This window comes from Plasmodium malariae (assembly GCF_900090045.1).
Source record: "Plasmodium malariae genome assembly, chromosome: 5".
Classification (NCBI taxonomy): Eukaryota; Apicomplexa; class Aconoidasida; order Haemosporida; family Plasmodiidae; genus Plasmodium; species Plasmodium malariae.
The window spans coordinates 702,501-720,624 of NC_041779.1; the positions used below are offsets into that span (position 1 = coordinate 702,501).

General features: G+C 27.6%; 4 protein-coding genes across 4 annotated transcripts in view; 3 read left to right on the forward strand and 1 right to left on the reverse strand.

Annotated features, from left to right (window-relative positions):
• The window catches only part of VPS15 (serine/threonine protein kinase VPS15, putative), a gene marked incomplete at both ends in the record, with an annotated part of 4,713 nt that extends 2,455 nt beyond the window's left edge, over window positions 1–2,258 (forward strand). The window contains one exon of the mRNA XM_029003429.1: window positions 1–2,258. This exon is cut by the window's left edge and continues 746 nt beyond it. Within this exon, the coding sequence (XP_028860376.1) occupies window positions 1–2,258 (2,258 nt within the window).
• Window positions 2,259–4,796: 2,538 nt separating this feature from the next.
• On the forward strand, window positions 4,797–7,844 carry PmUG01_05023100 (conserved Plasmodium protein, unknown function; the record flags this gene model as incomplete). The annotated part of the gene is made up of 1 exon (XM_029003430.1): window positions 4,797–7,844. The coding sequence occupies one exon, from the start codon at window positions 4,797–4,799 to the stop codon at window positions 7,842–7,844; it is 3,048 nt and encodes a 1,015-aa protein (XP_028860377.1).
• A 1,325-nt stretch (window positions 7,845–9,169) lies between these two features.
• On the reverse strand, window positions 9,170–10,141 carry PmUG01_05023200 (U5 snrnp-specific protein, putative; the record flags this gene model as incomplete). The annotated part of the gene is made up of 1 exon (XM_029003431.1): window positions 9,170–10,141. One exon carries the CDS (start codon window positions 10,139–10,141, stop codon window positions 9,170–9,172), a length of 972 nt encoding a protein of 323 aa, XP_028860378.1.
• Window positions 10,142–13,926: 3,785 nt separating this feature from the next.
• PmUG01_05023300 (conserved Plasmodium protein, unknown function) lies at window positions 13,927–16,944 on the forward strand (the record flags this gene model as incomplete). The annotated part of the gene is made up of 1 exon (XM_029003432.1): window positions 13,927–16,944. The coding sequence occupies one exon, from the start codon at window positions 13,927–13,929 to the stop codon at window positions 16,942–16,944; it is 3,018 nt and encodes a 1,005-aa protein (XP_028860379.1).
• Between the last annotated feature and the right edge of the window lie 1,180 nt (window positions 16,945–18,124).

An 18,124-nucleotide genomic window follows, 5' to 3' on the forward strand; every position in this document is an offset into this window, starting at 1 on the left:
CGTTGTTCAGTCATTTGAAGGCCACGAATGATAAGCACCAAAAGGAAAGAAAAAAAAGAAAAAGAAAAAAAAAGAAAAATGAGAGATACATAAATGATGGTAAGGGGCGCAATAGTTACGGTAGTAGTAATGGTATTAATGGTAACAGCGGCATCAGTGGTAGCAACGACAGTAATGACCGAAGCACTGGAGGAAGTTCTGTCCGAAGAGTTTGTGGTGGAGCTGAGAAAACTGTGCCATACAAGATATGGAAAGTAGTTAATGTTGTAAAAAATCCGTTCATTATTTACTCACTAATTAATCATTTCTTCTTACAAAAGAACATGAATATATTTAAAATATTTAATTACTGGTCTTACCACGTATTTCCTAGCACATATAAATACGTCTTCTTCCCCCTTGCAATTCTTCAATTACATCCCATATTTAAAAATTCTGACTTTTTCATGTTGTTAATACATTTTAATTTACCATTCATATTATTTCATTTAGACATTTTTGCACAAAAGGAAAGGGATAAATATGCTCTGTTAAAAATTATTTCGAATCAAAATATACAAGAATCAAATAATATGGATAAGCATTATAACTATGATAGTTACGAAATAGAGAATAATTATGGCACTTCGATGTTCTATTCAGAGCAAAAACACACTACTAATTTATTGAATTTTAAAAAATTAACGTATTACAAAAATGTTGTTAATTCATTTACTACTAGTGTAAATAAATATCAAATGAAGACCTACATTATGGACACAAATTTAAACAGTCAGGTAAAAAAACAAATTATGCAACAATGGAAAGATTATAAAAGAGAAAAAAGGGCTGAAAAGTATGAAGAAAGGAAAAAAGGGGCAAGTGCATATGTAAGGAAGGGAAAAAAAAAAAAAAAAAAGGTTTATCATTCCAAATGCTATTTTCCCTTTCCTATACTATCATACAGAAATACACGCGAATTTTATAAATCATTTTTATCATTTTACAAAGTTTTATTTTATTCCATTTTTTATGAAGAAAAAAGTTATATGGATCTTTTCAACTACCTCGAGATATGCAAAAGAACCATTTATTCTTCTTTATTTAAAGATTTTTATTTTAAAGTGAATGGAAAAAGAGATCTAAATGAAAAAGGTACCAATCTGGAGAATCGAAAAAATAGCACATCTAACCCAGGGAAACATATGAATTATAGATGGATATTCAATAAAGACATTTATCAATTAGTTAATATCATAATATGCTCATACAATTCACTACTATACGAGTCGACAAGAATAATAGCCTTAGAAATACTATATTGCATCATTTGTCATATAACTGAAACCACATTAAACAGGGAAGTAGTATCCTTTTTGTTGTTCTGCTTTAACAATTCCAATGAAAAAATTAAAGTTATTATAATAAAATGTTTTTACAAAATAATAAATAATGAAAATTGCTTTAACCCTATGTTTTTATACATTGATAAATTTTTACCAAAGTTATTTACTTTAAAAGATAGTCAGGAAAATTATGAGAAATATTTTTATGCAAAATATTTGCCTTTATTTTCCTCTGCTGCTGTTCATTATATTTATAGTGCAAGTTTGTTGAAAAATGGTAGAGGGATAGGAGGTGGTAAAAGTAGTAGTAACTGCAAAAGAGAGGGTAAAATAGAGAAAAGTAGCCAGAGCTACAATAAAAATGGTAACGATAGTAGGGGCACCAATACCACGTTGTCTGAAGTCAAATCCATGGAAATGTTAAAAGAGATAAGAAACCAACTAGTTAATATTTTAAAGTGCTCAAATCACGACATTTTATATGAATTTTATGAAAATATAATTAAATTTTGTAAAATTATGAACAGAAAATGGGTTAAATTTTATATTTTGCCATATATATTAACAAATATTTATAAACCCCAAAATCCTATTATAAGAGCCATGTGTGTAAAAATATGTATTAAAATTATCTTATATATAAATGAAAAAGAAGCGTACGAAATGTTTTACGAGTATTTAAAACCGCTACTTTTTGAGAAAAATGAAATAGCCCTACAATTTTTTTTGTACGAGTGTAACCTTATTTTAAAAAAATACTACAGAAAATGTCGTGCAAAATATCGTGAAAAATATCATGAAAAAAAGCACAATAAAATGTGCATATTGTTTTTTAAAAGAATGAAATTAAATCATCTTTTGAATCATCAATCGTTAGTAATAAGGCATTTGGTTCAAACGCTGAAAAAAAATTTACAGAAAATATCACCTTAATACGTAAGCACAATTGTGAAAAAAAAAAAAAAATGTGTATACATTCCAGTATACAAATATATACATATATATATATGTATAGATATATATATATTTATACATATATTTATTTATATTTATACATATATTTATTTATATTTATACATATATTTATTTATATTTATACATATATTTATTTATATTTATACATACATTTATTTATATCTACATTTCATGTTTTTTGCTTATGTACGTTGTATAGGAACACACTTGGGGATAACAAAATAAACGCTATTTGTTAATTCGTTACATACAAATTTTGTAAAAAAAAAAAAAAATACCCAATTTTGAAATTTTATTTTATTTACTTTAATTTTTTTGTTTATGTAATTAGAATATAATGATTTCTCTTTCTCATTTTTTCTTTTTTGTTTTTTTATTCACTTAATTTATTGCTTAATTATTGCTAATTTGCTGCTCATTTATTGTTAAACGTTTGCTAATCATTGCTCATTAATTATTCTTCATAGTAAATTTTGCTAAAATTTATATTAGAATTTTTCTTATTTCCTTTTTTGTTAAAACTTTTAACATGTCGAAAAAATAATTAAAATTTTTGAATTAGTATAAATACTGAAACATTCAGAACAATAAATGAAAATTTAAACCAACACTTTTTTTAATTCCCTTTTTTCGCAGTAGGGGTTACTTGGTTTTTCCTCAAAATTTTTAATAATTTAAATAGGAATTTGCAATAATGTACATATATAATATATATTTATGTACATATAAATATTTTAACACTGCTAATTGTTTACATTATTTAAATTTTTTTTTTTTTTTTTTTTTTTTTTTTTTTACCTTGTTTCTGTTATATTTTACACATAACGACAACGCGTAAAAAAATCAAAAGAGAAAAAAAAAAAAAAAATGAAAATCAAGGTCAGTAAAGTAAAGGGTAACAAAGGAAAAGAAAAGAAACAGCTAAAATGTAGAAATAAACACTCTGATCAATAAAAAAAAATTAATGGTACCACCAACGACATTCAACTCGAAAAGATGTTGAGCGTGCTACATTGACACCGTTACATTTTTTTTTTTTTTTTTAATGCATGCGTAGTGTCGTAACATTTTAGAATAATATTTACCTAAATATTTTTGCATTGAGTCAAAAATTGAAGAAAAAAATATGTACATATATACATATACATCATAATGAAAATTAACAAACATAGAATCGTTATCTCTGAACAGAATTTTTTTTTTTTTTTTTTTTTTCTCTTCATTTTTCTATTCATATAATTCCTCTACATCTATTTTCTCTTCGTTTTTTTTCATTATTCTTTTTTTATGATATAAACTATGTGTACGTATAATATTTATTTTGAAATATGTACGTAGTATATTATATATTATATATGTTATATTTTTATATATTTATATATACACTTAATTTTTTTGAACTTAGCTGAATTTAATAGAAGCAATACACAGATTAAATTTACGCAGCTCTTTACAACTTCTATGCTGCTAAGAAACTTTTTACATTCGTAAAAAATATAAAAAGTAAAGAAGTGTACAAATATTTATATTTACATATTTATTATATATATATGTATATATTACGTACGTACGCACATATATGTTGCATGTCCTTGTAACGTATAGATTAGAATTAATATGAATTTATCTATTAATTAATGATTCAGGCGCATAACATTTAATGTTTGATATAATAATTTTCTCAGTGAATATAAAAAAGAAAAATAGATAAAAAAACGAACAATGACATGTTCACTGTATAAGCACATAATGCGTAAATTTATGTATACATCTTTTCAACCGCCGTGTTTAATTAAAGCAATGAATATTATTAATATTTTTTTTTTTCCTAACACACCAATTAATTGTAAATATAAAAGAATTTATGAAGTAATTCCATTAAAAAAAAAAAAAAGAACGAGTATTATTAAGGAAATTTCCATTTACCTTTTGTAAATTATTTTTCATTTGACTTTTCACACTGTCCTTTTTTCATTAAAAAAAAAAAAAAAATGCATATATATAAAAATGTATATATATAAAAACGTACGTACACAAAAATGTATGTATATAAAAATGTACGTATACAAAAATGTACATATATAAAAATGTACATATATAAATATATACATATATGTGGGTTATCACGATTTATGTTTAATAATTTTTTAAAATAGAAAATTGTACGTTTTTCACTTATTTAGTTTTACCTTTTTTTTTTTTTTTTTTTTTGTACTCTCACATAACATTTCTTCTTATCTTGTTCATTCGTACTTATTAGTAAATTTGTGTGTAAAAATTTTTGTAGTCGTATTCTAATTCTTTAAAATATGCCTATCCTAGAAAAAAGAGAAAAAAAAAAAAAGAGCGTAAACTGTTACTATTAAAAAAAAAAAAAAAAAAAAAATAGAAATATTCTTGCCTGGTCAGAATAAATTATTAAAAAAATTTTTTTTAAAAGAGGGATATTTATCCTTAAATTAGTACACAACATCTTTGAAAATTTAAAAAAAAAGAATGGAGGTGTTACATAATATGCAGAGTATGGATAAAAGGGTTATGGAAATAAAAAATTTCCGAAAATTGCTATATCAGAAACAGAAATTAAATATAGACTTAAAAGAAGATGTACAAAATTACATGCACATGCTAGCTAATTTGCACTCTCTGAACAAGAATAAAAAAAATAATAATTCAAAAACTTTTGGTGACTCGGGCAATTTTAGAAGTTGTGCTAATAAAAAAGGAAGAAGAAGAAGATCAAGAAACAGCGTTTCGTCGAATATGAGCAGAGGTAGAAGGAGCAACGGACATGACCATAGCGGTAACAATAACAACAATAACTATAATAACAACAATAACTATAATAACTACAATAACAACAATAATAATAATAATAATAATAATAACAATAACAATAACAATAACAATAACAATAACAATAAGGATAATAATAACGATGACCCGAGCGACAACAACAATGATGACGACTACAACCAATCTGACAGTGATAACGAGGATAAGAAAAATATGGACTCCGATAATAATGAGGAATATAATGATAAAAATAAGAAGAAAAAGAAAGGAAAGGGAAAGGAAAATGGAAATGGACGAAAAAATGAAGATGAGGAAAACGATGGGATATTTGTCGACGAAGACGATGATGAAATGCAGAGAGGAGGAGATAATGTACAACTGGAGGGAAGCAGCAATATAAGTTCACGCCAAATGACGCTAAGAAAAGATAGAGAAATGAATTATAACGGCACTAGCAGTAGTAGCAGCAACAATAACAACTACAGTAACAATGATGTGCTTCTCTCTGAGGAAAACAACGAAGATGCGAACGCAATTAACGAAAATGCATCGTCTGTTATGGAATACCCCTGCGATGATTCACATATTAAAGCCTGTTTATATGATAACAACACAGGTTTAATGAAAATGACAGAGGACCATGCACGCAAAATAGGGAAAAAAATTGTAAGTAATCCATTTACTGCTAGCAGTTGTGAAGATGCAAAAGAGGATGAACAATCCTTTGCTTCTGATGTTAATAATAATAATAATAAAACGGATGATATTAACAAATGCATCGAAAGACAACATACAAAAGTAAAACTAAACAATGTTTTAAAAGAATTAAAATTCAAAAGTGCACACAATATAGAATATGCATATACAGATAATTCTGAAGAACATAATATGTCCGAAAGAAATGTAAATGATAATTTAGATGATATGGATACGTACAGAAAAAATTCTCAGATGGTTGATGATTATGATCCTAACAAATATACCAATTTTGTTAGACATTATGTAACAAATGTTGGAAGTATTGACAAAGCTATGGCAAAATATAATCTATACAACTCAAATTCTCAGTTACATTCCTTTGGATTAAATCATATGTATAATAATAATGAAGGAAATTCATCCTTTGGAATGGTATCATCAGAATTTAATAGATCTATATCTTCTTTAAATAATGAAAATTTAAAAAAAGGAGACTGCGATTTTTCAAATTACATGACTTGTTCAGGTAAAAATAATATAAAAAAATGTTTTCAAAAAAATATTAATTGTATTGAAAAGCCTTTAAAACAAATAAAAAAGTATGTTCCAGTTCATATGGGATATTATGAAAAAATTAATTATTCTAAAGCTTTCCAGCCGCTTAAGAACTATGATTGTTCACGTGCAAAGGAGTATATCCAAAATTATAACTGCTTCCAAAATGCGCAGCAATTTATTTCGAAAAATTCTCTGGAAAATGGTGTGGACATTGTGAGAAAGCACGTAAACTTGGAAAATATGAAGAAACATGTTAACTTGGAAAATGTTAAGAAGAGAATAAATATAAAAACTGTAAAGGAACACATAAATTTCGAAAGTTTTAAAGAACATATAAATTTTGAAAATATTTCAAAGAATGTTCAATGCTTTGATGAAAATTACGAAAGATGGGAAGACGCGTATAAAAATTATGTGTACAAATATGTGGAAGATGTGAAACAAACAATTTTTGATAAGGGAAATTATTATACACAAAATGCTAATTGTAATTACGATTTGATAAGCAACGATTTTGTTAAAATTGCTGCAAATAATATAAAAAATTTAAATAATGCTTATGTAAATAATAAATCTAAATTTAACCTTGATAATCATAAGAAATATATAGTATTTAATCATAAAAAATATGCCAAATTTTTTAAAGCATGTTACAAAAAAAGAGTCAACTCTGTTAAAAAAAGAATAGAAGTAAATAAAGAATTCCTTAACAAGTATTTTAATGCATGCACAATTGATTGTAATAATAGACCAATGGAGTTAAATAATATGTCCAAAAATTCTTCTCTTTTTGATTATGGAAATATTGAAGCAAATTCGATAGAAAGGGAAAGTTCTTTAAATAATATTACGGATATGAGACAACAAACTTCTTTACTCAAAGGATTGAACTCTTCCGATGTTGCAAGAATGCATAGTAACACCTCAGAACAGTTAAAAAATGAAGACAATGGGGGGGAGGGACAGCAGGAAACGGGAGAAGGAGTAGAAGGAGTAGAAGCTGTAGAAGTAGAACTAGAAGACGAAGACAACGACGAGTATGCAAATTCTGATAATGATTTTGATTGCAATTCTCAAATAGACATGTCCTGTTTTAGCAGAAAAAATGAAAATAATAAACTAGAATATATGAAGGCTGTTTTACCTAACAGCGGAGGGGTGGAAAGTGAAATTATTTATGATCAGGAAAAAAAAATATATTTTGACTTAAATGATAATGTATATATTCATTATAAAGATAATTTATATTTTAATGCTAAAGATAGACTATTTTATGAAATTGAATATGCTGATGCTATAACCTATGAAAATATTAAAAATGGGTTGATAAAATTTGGAAAATTTTTAATTACGGAAAAATATGCTCCTTGCAAAATTATTATGAAGATCTGCACACACGTTAATGAGTTTATGTACAACTTCTTACAAGTAAACGATTATAAAATGTTTTATGGGGACAAGGAAAATTTAGTAGAAATTATAATCAAGTGAGAAAGGATAGAACGGCCATATTTTCCTCAGCGCATAAAAGACAAAAAAAAAAAAAAAAAAAAGTTTTCCACATGAAGATGTTCACATATTGCTGTTCGTATAATACAGACCACGAATTATTACTTTCCCTTCTGACTCATTTTACTAAAAAAAAAAAAAGAAAAACTTTTACGCAGCATTGCAACAAATGTAGCATTTTTCAACAAATTAAAGCTTCTCATTATTTAAATGTTCTCACATAATTATCTTATTCACATGTGTAAACTACACTCATTGTGTGTCTTCCTCTCTTCCTATCTTTCCATTTTTTGAAAATTTTTACGAGTGTCTCGTATTACCCTTTTGACTGTTCACACCAAAAAAAAAAAAAAAGAAGAGGTACACAAGCGCACATGTGCATATATACATATATGCATCCACTCGCATTTTTATTTGTCCAACTGTTTATTTGCTTACCGCGTATTTGTCCTTTTTTTCGCCCATTGTGCGCTCATCATCCGTGATAGCTTTACATGTACATGTAAACACGCATATACGTGTGCACATATTATACATATATATATATATATATATATATATATGTTTATTCCTGTGCGAACATTTTAAGCCGCTTATCTTTTGGAAAAGAAGCCCATTTAACCTGAGAACTAGCCACTTCATGTTGGTATATTCTCTTGTTTTTCAAAGTATTTCATATCATTGCATATTATACAATATGCATATATGTGCATATGTGAGTGGGTGGAATAACCACGAGCAGTTATTTGAGCCTGTATTTTTCTTGCCTTTTTTTTTTTTTTAAAGACTTCTTATTCGTAACACTTAAATTTGATATAATTTTTATCTTTTTTTAAATCATATAAAAGTAATTTACCAAATAAACACAGTAAAGAACTTGTAAAAATTTAAAAAGAAAAAAAATATATTTTTAGGAATAAAGACAAGCTTAAAAAAAAAAAAAAAAAGAAAAACACACGCAAATAATGCATAACATGCAAATCATGGTGAACATGAAAAACATGAAAAAATGGTTTGACAAAATGTGAATCATTACGCGTGTGCAACTAACAATAGGGAATGTGCAAAATTAAAATTAAAAGGGAAAAAAAATCAATGAGAATGTAGGAAAAATTTACCAAAAAAATGAACAAAAATAAACAAAAATGAGAAAAAATTGGGAAAAAAAAAAAAAGTCAACTGAGTCTTCAAAATGAACCTTTAAAGTGATTGTAACGTTGCTCTATCGGAGTTACTCCATTACAGATACTCTATTACAGGTACTCCATTGTAGCCACCTCATCGCAGCTACTTTATAATGTGCATCACTACAACTCGCCCAGAAAAATGGTATTATCCGACGAACACGAAGCAACGATTTCTTCTAATGGGTGAAAGGCGACATCGTTTATAGTACTGTTATGACCTGGCAAGGTAAATTTTAAAACCTTCTGCTTATAATCATAAATATATAAATAATTATCTCCACTTCCACAAGCCAATAAATTATCATTATTAAAAGATAATTTAATTAAATTATAGTCGATATTAAATTTTGGAGAATTTAATCGAAAAAGTAATTGTTCATCACAAGGGAAAGGCTGTATATCCCAAAAACAAATCGTTTCATCTGCACTAATTGAAGCTAATATAGTTTCATCATTATTTATGTCTAATCCACTTATATAATTTTTATGACCTGTTAAGGTATTTTTTAATTTATAATTTTTACAGTCATAAATTTTAATTGTATTATCAACTGAACTTACATAAATAAATTCTCCTTTTTTATCTGAACAAACAGCCAATAAAGGAAAATCTTCTTTAATAGTATGGACTAATTTTTTACATCTTATATCCCAAAATTTTAATGTACAATCATCACTACAAGTAACAAATAAATTATAATTAATTATATCCAGTGCATTAACTATACTTGTATGACCTTTAAAATTTTTTATTCTTGTTTCATTTTCAACATCCCATATACAAGCATTATGATCAGCAGATACACTACAAATATAACTATCATCTTTACTCCATTTCGCTTGTAATACTGCATTTTTATGACCCCTTAAAACATTAATAGTTTCACATTCATTATACACATTATGAATCATTATGGTCATATCAAAACTTGATGATGTTATATACTTTCCATCGGACGAAAAATTAACTGAGTACACTTCCCCCTTATGACTATTTATTAGCATATTTGGAAAAAACAAACCTGTTTTTCTCTTTTCCACTTCATTTTCTACTTCTTCTAAAACCTGTGCACTGGGTTTTACGATGGCCATTTTGCACTCCCTGTCAATATGCACGTCGCTTTGTAGCTGCTTGCGTTTGATGCCACTTCTGTTTGCTTCTCCGTTTTTATATAAATTTGTATCTCTTCTTTTCCCCTTCTTATCCCCTTTTAAAAATTATGAACATCATTCATGCAAAATTCTACGCAAATCTTAACACACGAGTGTTTAACAAATTTTTAATTATAAATACGTTACTGCGTTCATGTTATTTACAAGCTGCACAATGTATATATATATGTACATATATGTACATATAGAAATATATTCATGCTAGAAATAACTCTGATTGGAACAAATACCATGTGAACTTCTATGTGCTAATGCTACTATTAAATGAATTCCTTCATTTACCAAAAATTATCCCATTTAACTATTTTAATTTTTTTTTTTCTTTTTTTGATTTTTTAATTTGCCTTCTATTTATAAAATTTTACCTTTAAATTAATCTACGTACAACATGAAGTTGATGACGCAGTTTATTTTGTTTCATTTAGCTTTTCTTCAATTTATTTCAATGCTTTTCGATACATTTCAATTTATTTTATTTTATTTTTATTTTATTTTTTTTTAGACGATTTGCATTACCTTCATTTAATTTTTTAAAATATCGTAACGTGATAATTTCACAGCCTATCAACTTTTTTTAATTTTACAATTGAAGCACTAGTTTGTTTTTGTTTTTCCTTTTTATGAAATGGAGTTGCGTCGTTCAGCAGTTCTTCGCCTGCATAATATTCTCGCATTTAGAGCTATGCAAGTGTACATATATATATAAATATATATATATCATTACGACTTAAACGGGGCTAACTTTTGCTCGTTGCATACCAGTAGTCTCTTAAACGAATTGTTTATTCATTTGCTGTTCATATGAGAAACAACAATATATCGTACTATATGAACAAGTTCATTTTTTTCATTAAATAGGAATATATAAATTTTGAACTACCGCTGCAAAATATATTGTGCTGTGTACATTATACATGTATTTAAAAAAAGTAAAGTCGATAATGCAAAATGCAAATGGAAAATCCCAAGTTAAAGCGCCCATCGTACGTGCGCTTATACAAGTATAAAATGTATGTATATATATATATATATATATATATATGTATACTTGCATGCGCACAAACATGAATACCTGTATACGTACGTAGTATTATACTCAGTCAAATACCCACGTTGGATCAAAAACGAAAGCACGCTGCATGTTATTCTACAAGTTAATACATAAATAACTGCAAGGTTGAGTATGTTGAATTGTATATACATATATGTACGTACATACATACGTACATGTACTTATGTGTAAGAGTGAACGAATCGTACAAGCTGTTTGATGATATCCTTACTGAACGCGCTAATTATATATCTTTCGTTTTTCTATGACTGTATGGCAAAAATAAAATGAATGAAATTAAATATATTTCAGTAGGAACGCCCGAAAAAAAGGCATTTCTCACTTTTAAAAAAAAAAAAAAAAAAAAAAATTAAAATAAAATCAATTAAAATAAAAAAATAATAATAAATTAAATTAAGATAAAATAAAAGAATGAGCACATTTTAGTAATGCCATTGGTCAAGGTGCTTCAATACTCCCATTTTAAATATATGTATATACGTATATAATGTGCATCCAAGGATGTACTATATTTAGGACAAATGAAAAGGGAAAAAATATTATGTATTACACTGCTATTAACTTGGCCGAGTGAAGTAATTTTATTTTTCGCATTAACATGTTCATAAAAAAAATGCAAAATTCGCTTCTTCCCATAAAGTGGGTTGCTCTTTCATTTTTTATTTTATTTTTTTTTTTGAAAAGGTACATTTCATTATTAGACTGTATGAAAATGAAACCCATAGAGTCACCATCTCGACAAATTAGTTCAAATGAAAACAACGAAATAAAGTAAAAGTTATGACCACTCTTACGTAAGATGAATACATAGTTTTATGTCTAACGGCTGAATATTCCTATAAGAGTGTTTTCGTAGAAATAATACAGTTCATTTCTTTTTTCTTATTACATTTGTCCAGTTTGAACATATGCACATATGAACAGATATGTACTTGTACACGTAGGAGCGTATATATGCACACGTACATACAAACATAAATGTCTTTTCCAGCGTATTGCTCATTGGTTAACCTTTTTGAACGCCGTACAACTACAATCAAGTTGATTACATAAAACCATAGAAATGCCCTAAATTTTCAGGAAAAATTATATTTGCTTTATTGTACTATATTGTATTTTTTCTTTTGTTTTATTTATTTCTTTAACTTGAAAAAGAAAAAATTTTCACTGATTTTTATTTTGAAAAAATTATTTTATTAAATTTGTTTTTTTTCCTTTTATTCTTTAGTTTATGCGATGGGGAAGGGGAAAAAAATAAAAAAAAATAAAAAAAATAAATGCCATGCACATTTTTTGTTACAAATAGCGCAAAGATGGTAAGGACGTTTCCCTACTTTAATTTTTTGCACTTCTCTTTAACTTCTGTCTTTTCTTTGACTTCTTTCTTTTTTTTAACTTCTTTTTTTTCTTTGACTTCTTTCCTTTTTTTAGCTCCTTTCTTTTCTTTGACTTCTTTCTTTTTTTTAGCTTCTTTCTTTTCTTTGACTTCTTTCTTTTTTTTAGCTTCTTTCTTTTTTTTAGCTTTCATTTCTTACTTTTTCTTCGTAACTCTGCAGAAAATCATTTATCGGCTAATTTCTCTACAACGCGCCTTTTATATTTGCAGCAGTTAAATGTTAATGTCTTATTGAGTGAAGGGATAATTCAATTTTTTTTTTTTTTTTTTTTTTACATTCGCAATTTGTTAAGGAACCTTTTAAAAAATATATATATATATATATATATATATATATACATGTACACATATACATATACATACACCCATACAAATGAACAAACCGAATATACGTTGTCCATCTGATGCTCTGAACCAAGGTTAAAAAACAAAATAGAATATTTCTTCTTCAAAAAAAAATATGCTAAGGGTTAAATAGTAGCTCATACATGTAAAATAAAATTATTATTTTAAAAAAAAAAAAAAAAAAAAAAAAAAAAAAGTCAACCATTTTTATTTCAAAAGTATTTTCCTTTTTTAAGACAACGTAATTTTGAAAAGCTGCCGTTTATATATACATATGTACATGCTTATTATACAGTTAAACAAATATATATATATATAGATATATATGTTTATGTCTATGCATATGTATACATGTACACCTTCAAAGTATATGTTAAATTCTGCACATGCAACGTCTTAACAAAACAATTGTAAAAATAAAGAAACAGTTACAGACAACTCAAAATGAGAAAAAAATCTACCACATAACTAGAAATATTTTTATTATTTTTTTTTTTTTTTCTTTTATCACTCAATTCGTAATTGGATAAAAAAAAAAAAAAAAAAAAAAAATTTGTTCCTGCCCAAGCTTGCATATTAACTCACAGGGGCACTTAGAACAAGTCTAATTTCATCTCTGATTAAGCCAGTCCATACTATTTTACATATACACACATGCGTATGTTTCTACGTACACTCAGACGAATACCTAGACATACGCCAACACATCCCCCCGCATGCGCACTTTTTTAAACTGTTACTTATCACTCACCTGAATACGTGCATAATTGCTTTTCTTTTGGTACAAATTCGGGCTCGTGTAGTCATACCATTAACTAATGCAAAGCATATTTATCAGCACATCGTTGCCCTACCCAAGTTTTGTTGTACTTTAATAATCCTAAAATGTATATGCCCAGCCTTTTAAAAAATTTTTTTTTCTTTTTCCTAATATCCTCTTTCATATGCTACACAGCTCAATGTTATAGTTCTACCATTAGTAAAAAATCAAATAGTCCTTATGTGAATGATGGAAAAGAAAAAAAAGAAATTATATCAATTATTTTTCCCCATATTTTCAGCATTTTCTATACCAAATGTATAAATTATGATTGTACAGAAATTTCCTCATTTAGCTGTAAAAAAAAAAAGATATACGCTCATCCTAGTGGCGATACTAATGATGATCACTACATTCCCATTTGCTCTTATACAAATAAGCTCAAGGGTAAAGATATGTTCCTTTGCAAATTATTTAGTGGTAAGCATATTAATTATGTCGATTATTATAAAATTGTTCTCTATATAAGCTATCATATAATTACCACTGATATATGTAGAACAAACATTTTAGTACAAACGAAGCTTCAAGAATTGCATACAAGTGGAGGAAGTTGCGTACGGGGGGGAACAAAAATTCACAGTGGGGTGCTCAACCTGCTGAACACTGCATCCGGGGGCCTCAAAAAAAGAATTAACATAAAAAAGAAAGAAGCAGCGAAGAACGAAACAATTAAATATGTAGAAGTCAACTACGTAGAAGATATTTTCTCAAAAGTCAATCACTCAAAAGTCAATCACTCAAAAGTCAACCACCCAAAAGTCAACCACTCAAAAGTCAATCACTCAAAAGTCAATCACTCAAAAGTCAACCACCCAAAAGTTAACCACCCAAAAGTTAACCACCCAAAAGTCAATCACTCAAAAGCCAACCACTCAAAAGTCAACCACTCAAAAGTCAACCACTCAAAAGTCAACCACTCAAAAGTCAACCACCCAAAATCCAATTACGCGGAAATAAACTACACCGACGAAGCTGCACGTGATGAGGGAGCACCCAGATCCAATGCAGTTGACTTTCCTCTCTTTTTTTCATCAAGTTCGCATAACATGTGTGAACATATATATGCAAAAAGGGAAAAACAATTTAACATAAGCAATATTATGAAAAAGTATATTTCTATGAATATCTATACTAATATGAGCAATTCAAAAAAAAAGGTAGAGAACAACTTAAGAAATAATCTACTTGGCATTATATACGATAATTTTTATAAAATGTTTGATACCTCCTTTTTTGCCATATCATCAAACGCTATATTTAATTGTGGTGGTTACGTCTATCACAAAGGTATCTATACCTTTTTTCTAGTTCATGCTATTAATAATAGAGGAAGAAAGAACAGGATACTACAGGGAGGAAGGAACCATCAGCACAAGAATGTCGGCGTGAAAAAAGGAAAAAGCAGGGAGGAAAATAAAGGCAATCAGATTGATCAGAATGCCGCAAATGCAGCCGATGGTGCTAACGGTGCTAATGATGAGGAACAAGTAGGACAGAAAGAGAATGAAGGCGAGGGGTTCCAAGAGAAATCAGAAATGAGCTACATGAAAAATAATACAATACAATATTTCAAATGCTTTTTAGATAAGGCAAGAGAAAATGTGGATGGAGATAGCGAATTGTCAAGATGGGTAGACTCCAGTAGTAAATCATGTTATTGTAGTGAAGAGAATGCCCAGCCATGTTCAATAAACGATATAAATGATTCTAATTTTGTTAATCACCTTGTTGGAAATGAGATATGTGATGGTAAGCAAAGTAAAAATGCAAAAGATATATTTATAGTTCTATCTGAGTATAACATATTGAAATGTAAGGAAGAAAATAAAGAAACTGAAATGAATAAGATAACGGAAGAAAATTTATATAATTATTGCAAAAATGGATTAAAGTTTTGGGATAACAAACATCTATATGAGTATATGAATTGTGATAGTGTAAAAAGTAAAGAAGAAAAAAATAAAAATATATGTAAAGATAGATGCGAAGATATAAAATTATTATGTAATGATAAAAATGCTCAGTTCTATTCTTTTGATGTTTGCAAAAAGTACTATGAAATGAATGCATTTCATCATTTTACCTTTGTTCGTATTTTCAAATTTTTTGATGATAATTGTTCATATGTAGATACTCATAATAAAGGATTAGTTTTATGTAAACACAAAAATGTGCAGTGTGAATTTAGTAATTGGTCTGAATGGACAACTTGTACTAAAACATGTAGAGAAAATAATTACGATTCTAGTGCTTTAAAAACAAGAAAAAGAATTCTACTGAAAAATTTTTTATATGCTGGTAAATCTTGTAGTCTTGTTGCTAATGATAGAAATAACTTGATTGACGTTAATTTTTGTTCCGAATTACCTTACTGTGATCATAACTTAAATAATCAAAATAAAAAAGATTTTCTCCCACCATTTGTTATACCGTTAAAAGAAATTGAAAAGGCAAATACAATGAAAGAGTTGGATGATGATGATAATGATTTAATAAATGAAAATGTACTTAACAACGACACTGACTTGCTAATAGATTGTAAAGTAACTGATATGTATAATTATGAAAACGCTCAAAGGTATAATGAAAAAATTAGAGCATGTTCTTGCCCTGCTAATGAAACACCATGCTATTTTAAAGATATTTACAACTCAAACAAATGGAAAAACTCTTTTGATAAATTATGTAATTCTAATCCTAACATAAATATAGTTACGGCAGATTTTATTACCATAGATTGTAACATGCTAATTAGTTTAAAAAAAAAAGAAATTGCTATCAACACTTACTTGGCTATGACTTTTGACTGTCATTCGACTTTGTTTCAGTATCTCTTCTGTTCCAAAATACGTAATTCCGCAAGAACGAATTTTATATACATAACTGTTACATTTATCTTAGGAGCTATTGCAGCTATATATATTCTCTTCCTAATTTTTAGTGAAAGCGAAAAGTGCAAAGCCCTCATACCTAGGTTCAACCGAAGGGAAAAACATCATTCTGACAGCTCCTCCGATGAGGATACCGAAAATGAGGACGAACAAAAGCTGCATAAAGAGGAGCAGCCACTACACAAAGGGGAGTAGCCACTATGGAAAGAGGAGCAGCCACTACGGAAAGAAGAACGACCTAAACAAAAAGTGCACCCAGCAGATGCAATAGAGGGCAGCACAAAACGGTAAGTGGTATCATCAGAGTTAAACGACTCCTCACAATGAATATAATTCACATTAGAGCAAAATGCACCCAAAGAAATTTCTTAAAAAAAGAGGGGTTATTCTCCCATTTTGTTATTCTTGTACAGTTGTATTATTTTTATTTCCCCTTCTTGCTTCCATAAAAAATATTTTCTGTTGTGTTGATTTCTGTGGTGATGTACTATGCTATATTGTGTTCTTTTTTGTTTTATTGTGTTTTATTCTTTTTAATTTGTTTTATTTTGATCTATTTTATTTTGATCTATTTTATTTTGATCTATTTTATTTTGATCTATTTTATTTTGATCTATTTTATTTTGATCTATTTTATTTTGATCTATTTTATTTTGATCTGTTTTATTCTAATTTATCTTATTCTAATTTGTTTTATTCTAACTTGTTTTAATATATTTTTTTTTTTTTGTTTTGTTCTTTATGTTCACTCTTAAAATCTTCCATCCAGTTTATTCATTTCTTCTTTCCACTCTTAACTTTAGTGTCTCATCCAACTACGGTATTAGTTTGCTACGCCCAATTCCATTTCTAATAAACTCATAGAAAGGTGGCAATACACTAGTCCTTTTTATGTACAAGTATATGAGCCCATACACGCGCACATGTACACAGGCGCAAACACGTGGCTGCGTACTTATGTATATTTTATTTTTTTAAAGTATGATGACTTACCCCTCCACTGCCTATTTCGCCTAATTGCGTAGCTTCTTGTACTATTATTTTTATTGCTATATTTTTATAACGAAATAAAAAGTCTTTCTCTTTTGAAATTCTTACAAAAAATAAAAATTCCTATGTGTGTTAAACAACCTAAGGAACATATATGCCATACTGCAAAACATTGTCAATATTGTAATATTTTTGTACTAGTTTCTTTTCTTTTTAAGCATTTTACTGTTTTTGCATATAGTTCGTCTCATATCTCTATCAAATTTACGAATTTCAAAATACCACTACAATTTTTTATTAGTATATAAGGGAAAAATGAAATGTCAAAAAAAAAAAAAAAAAAATATATGAACTGTTCAGGCAATTTTTGCAATAAAAATAAGTT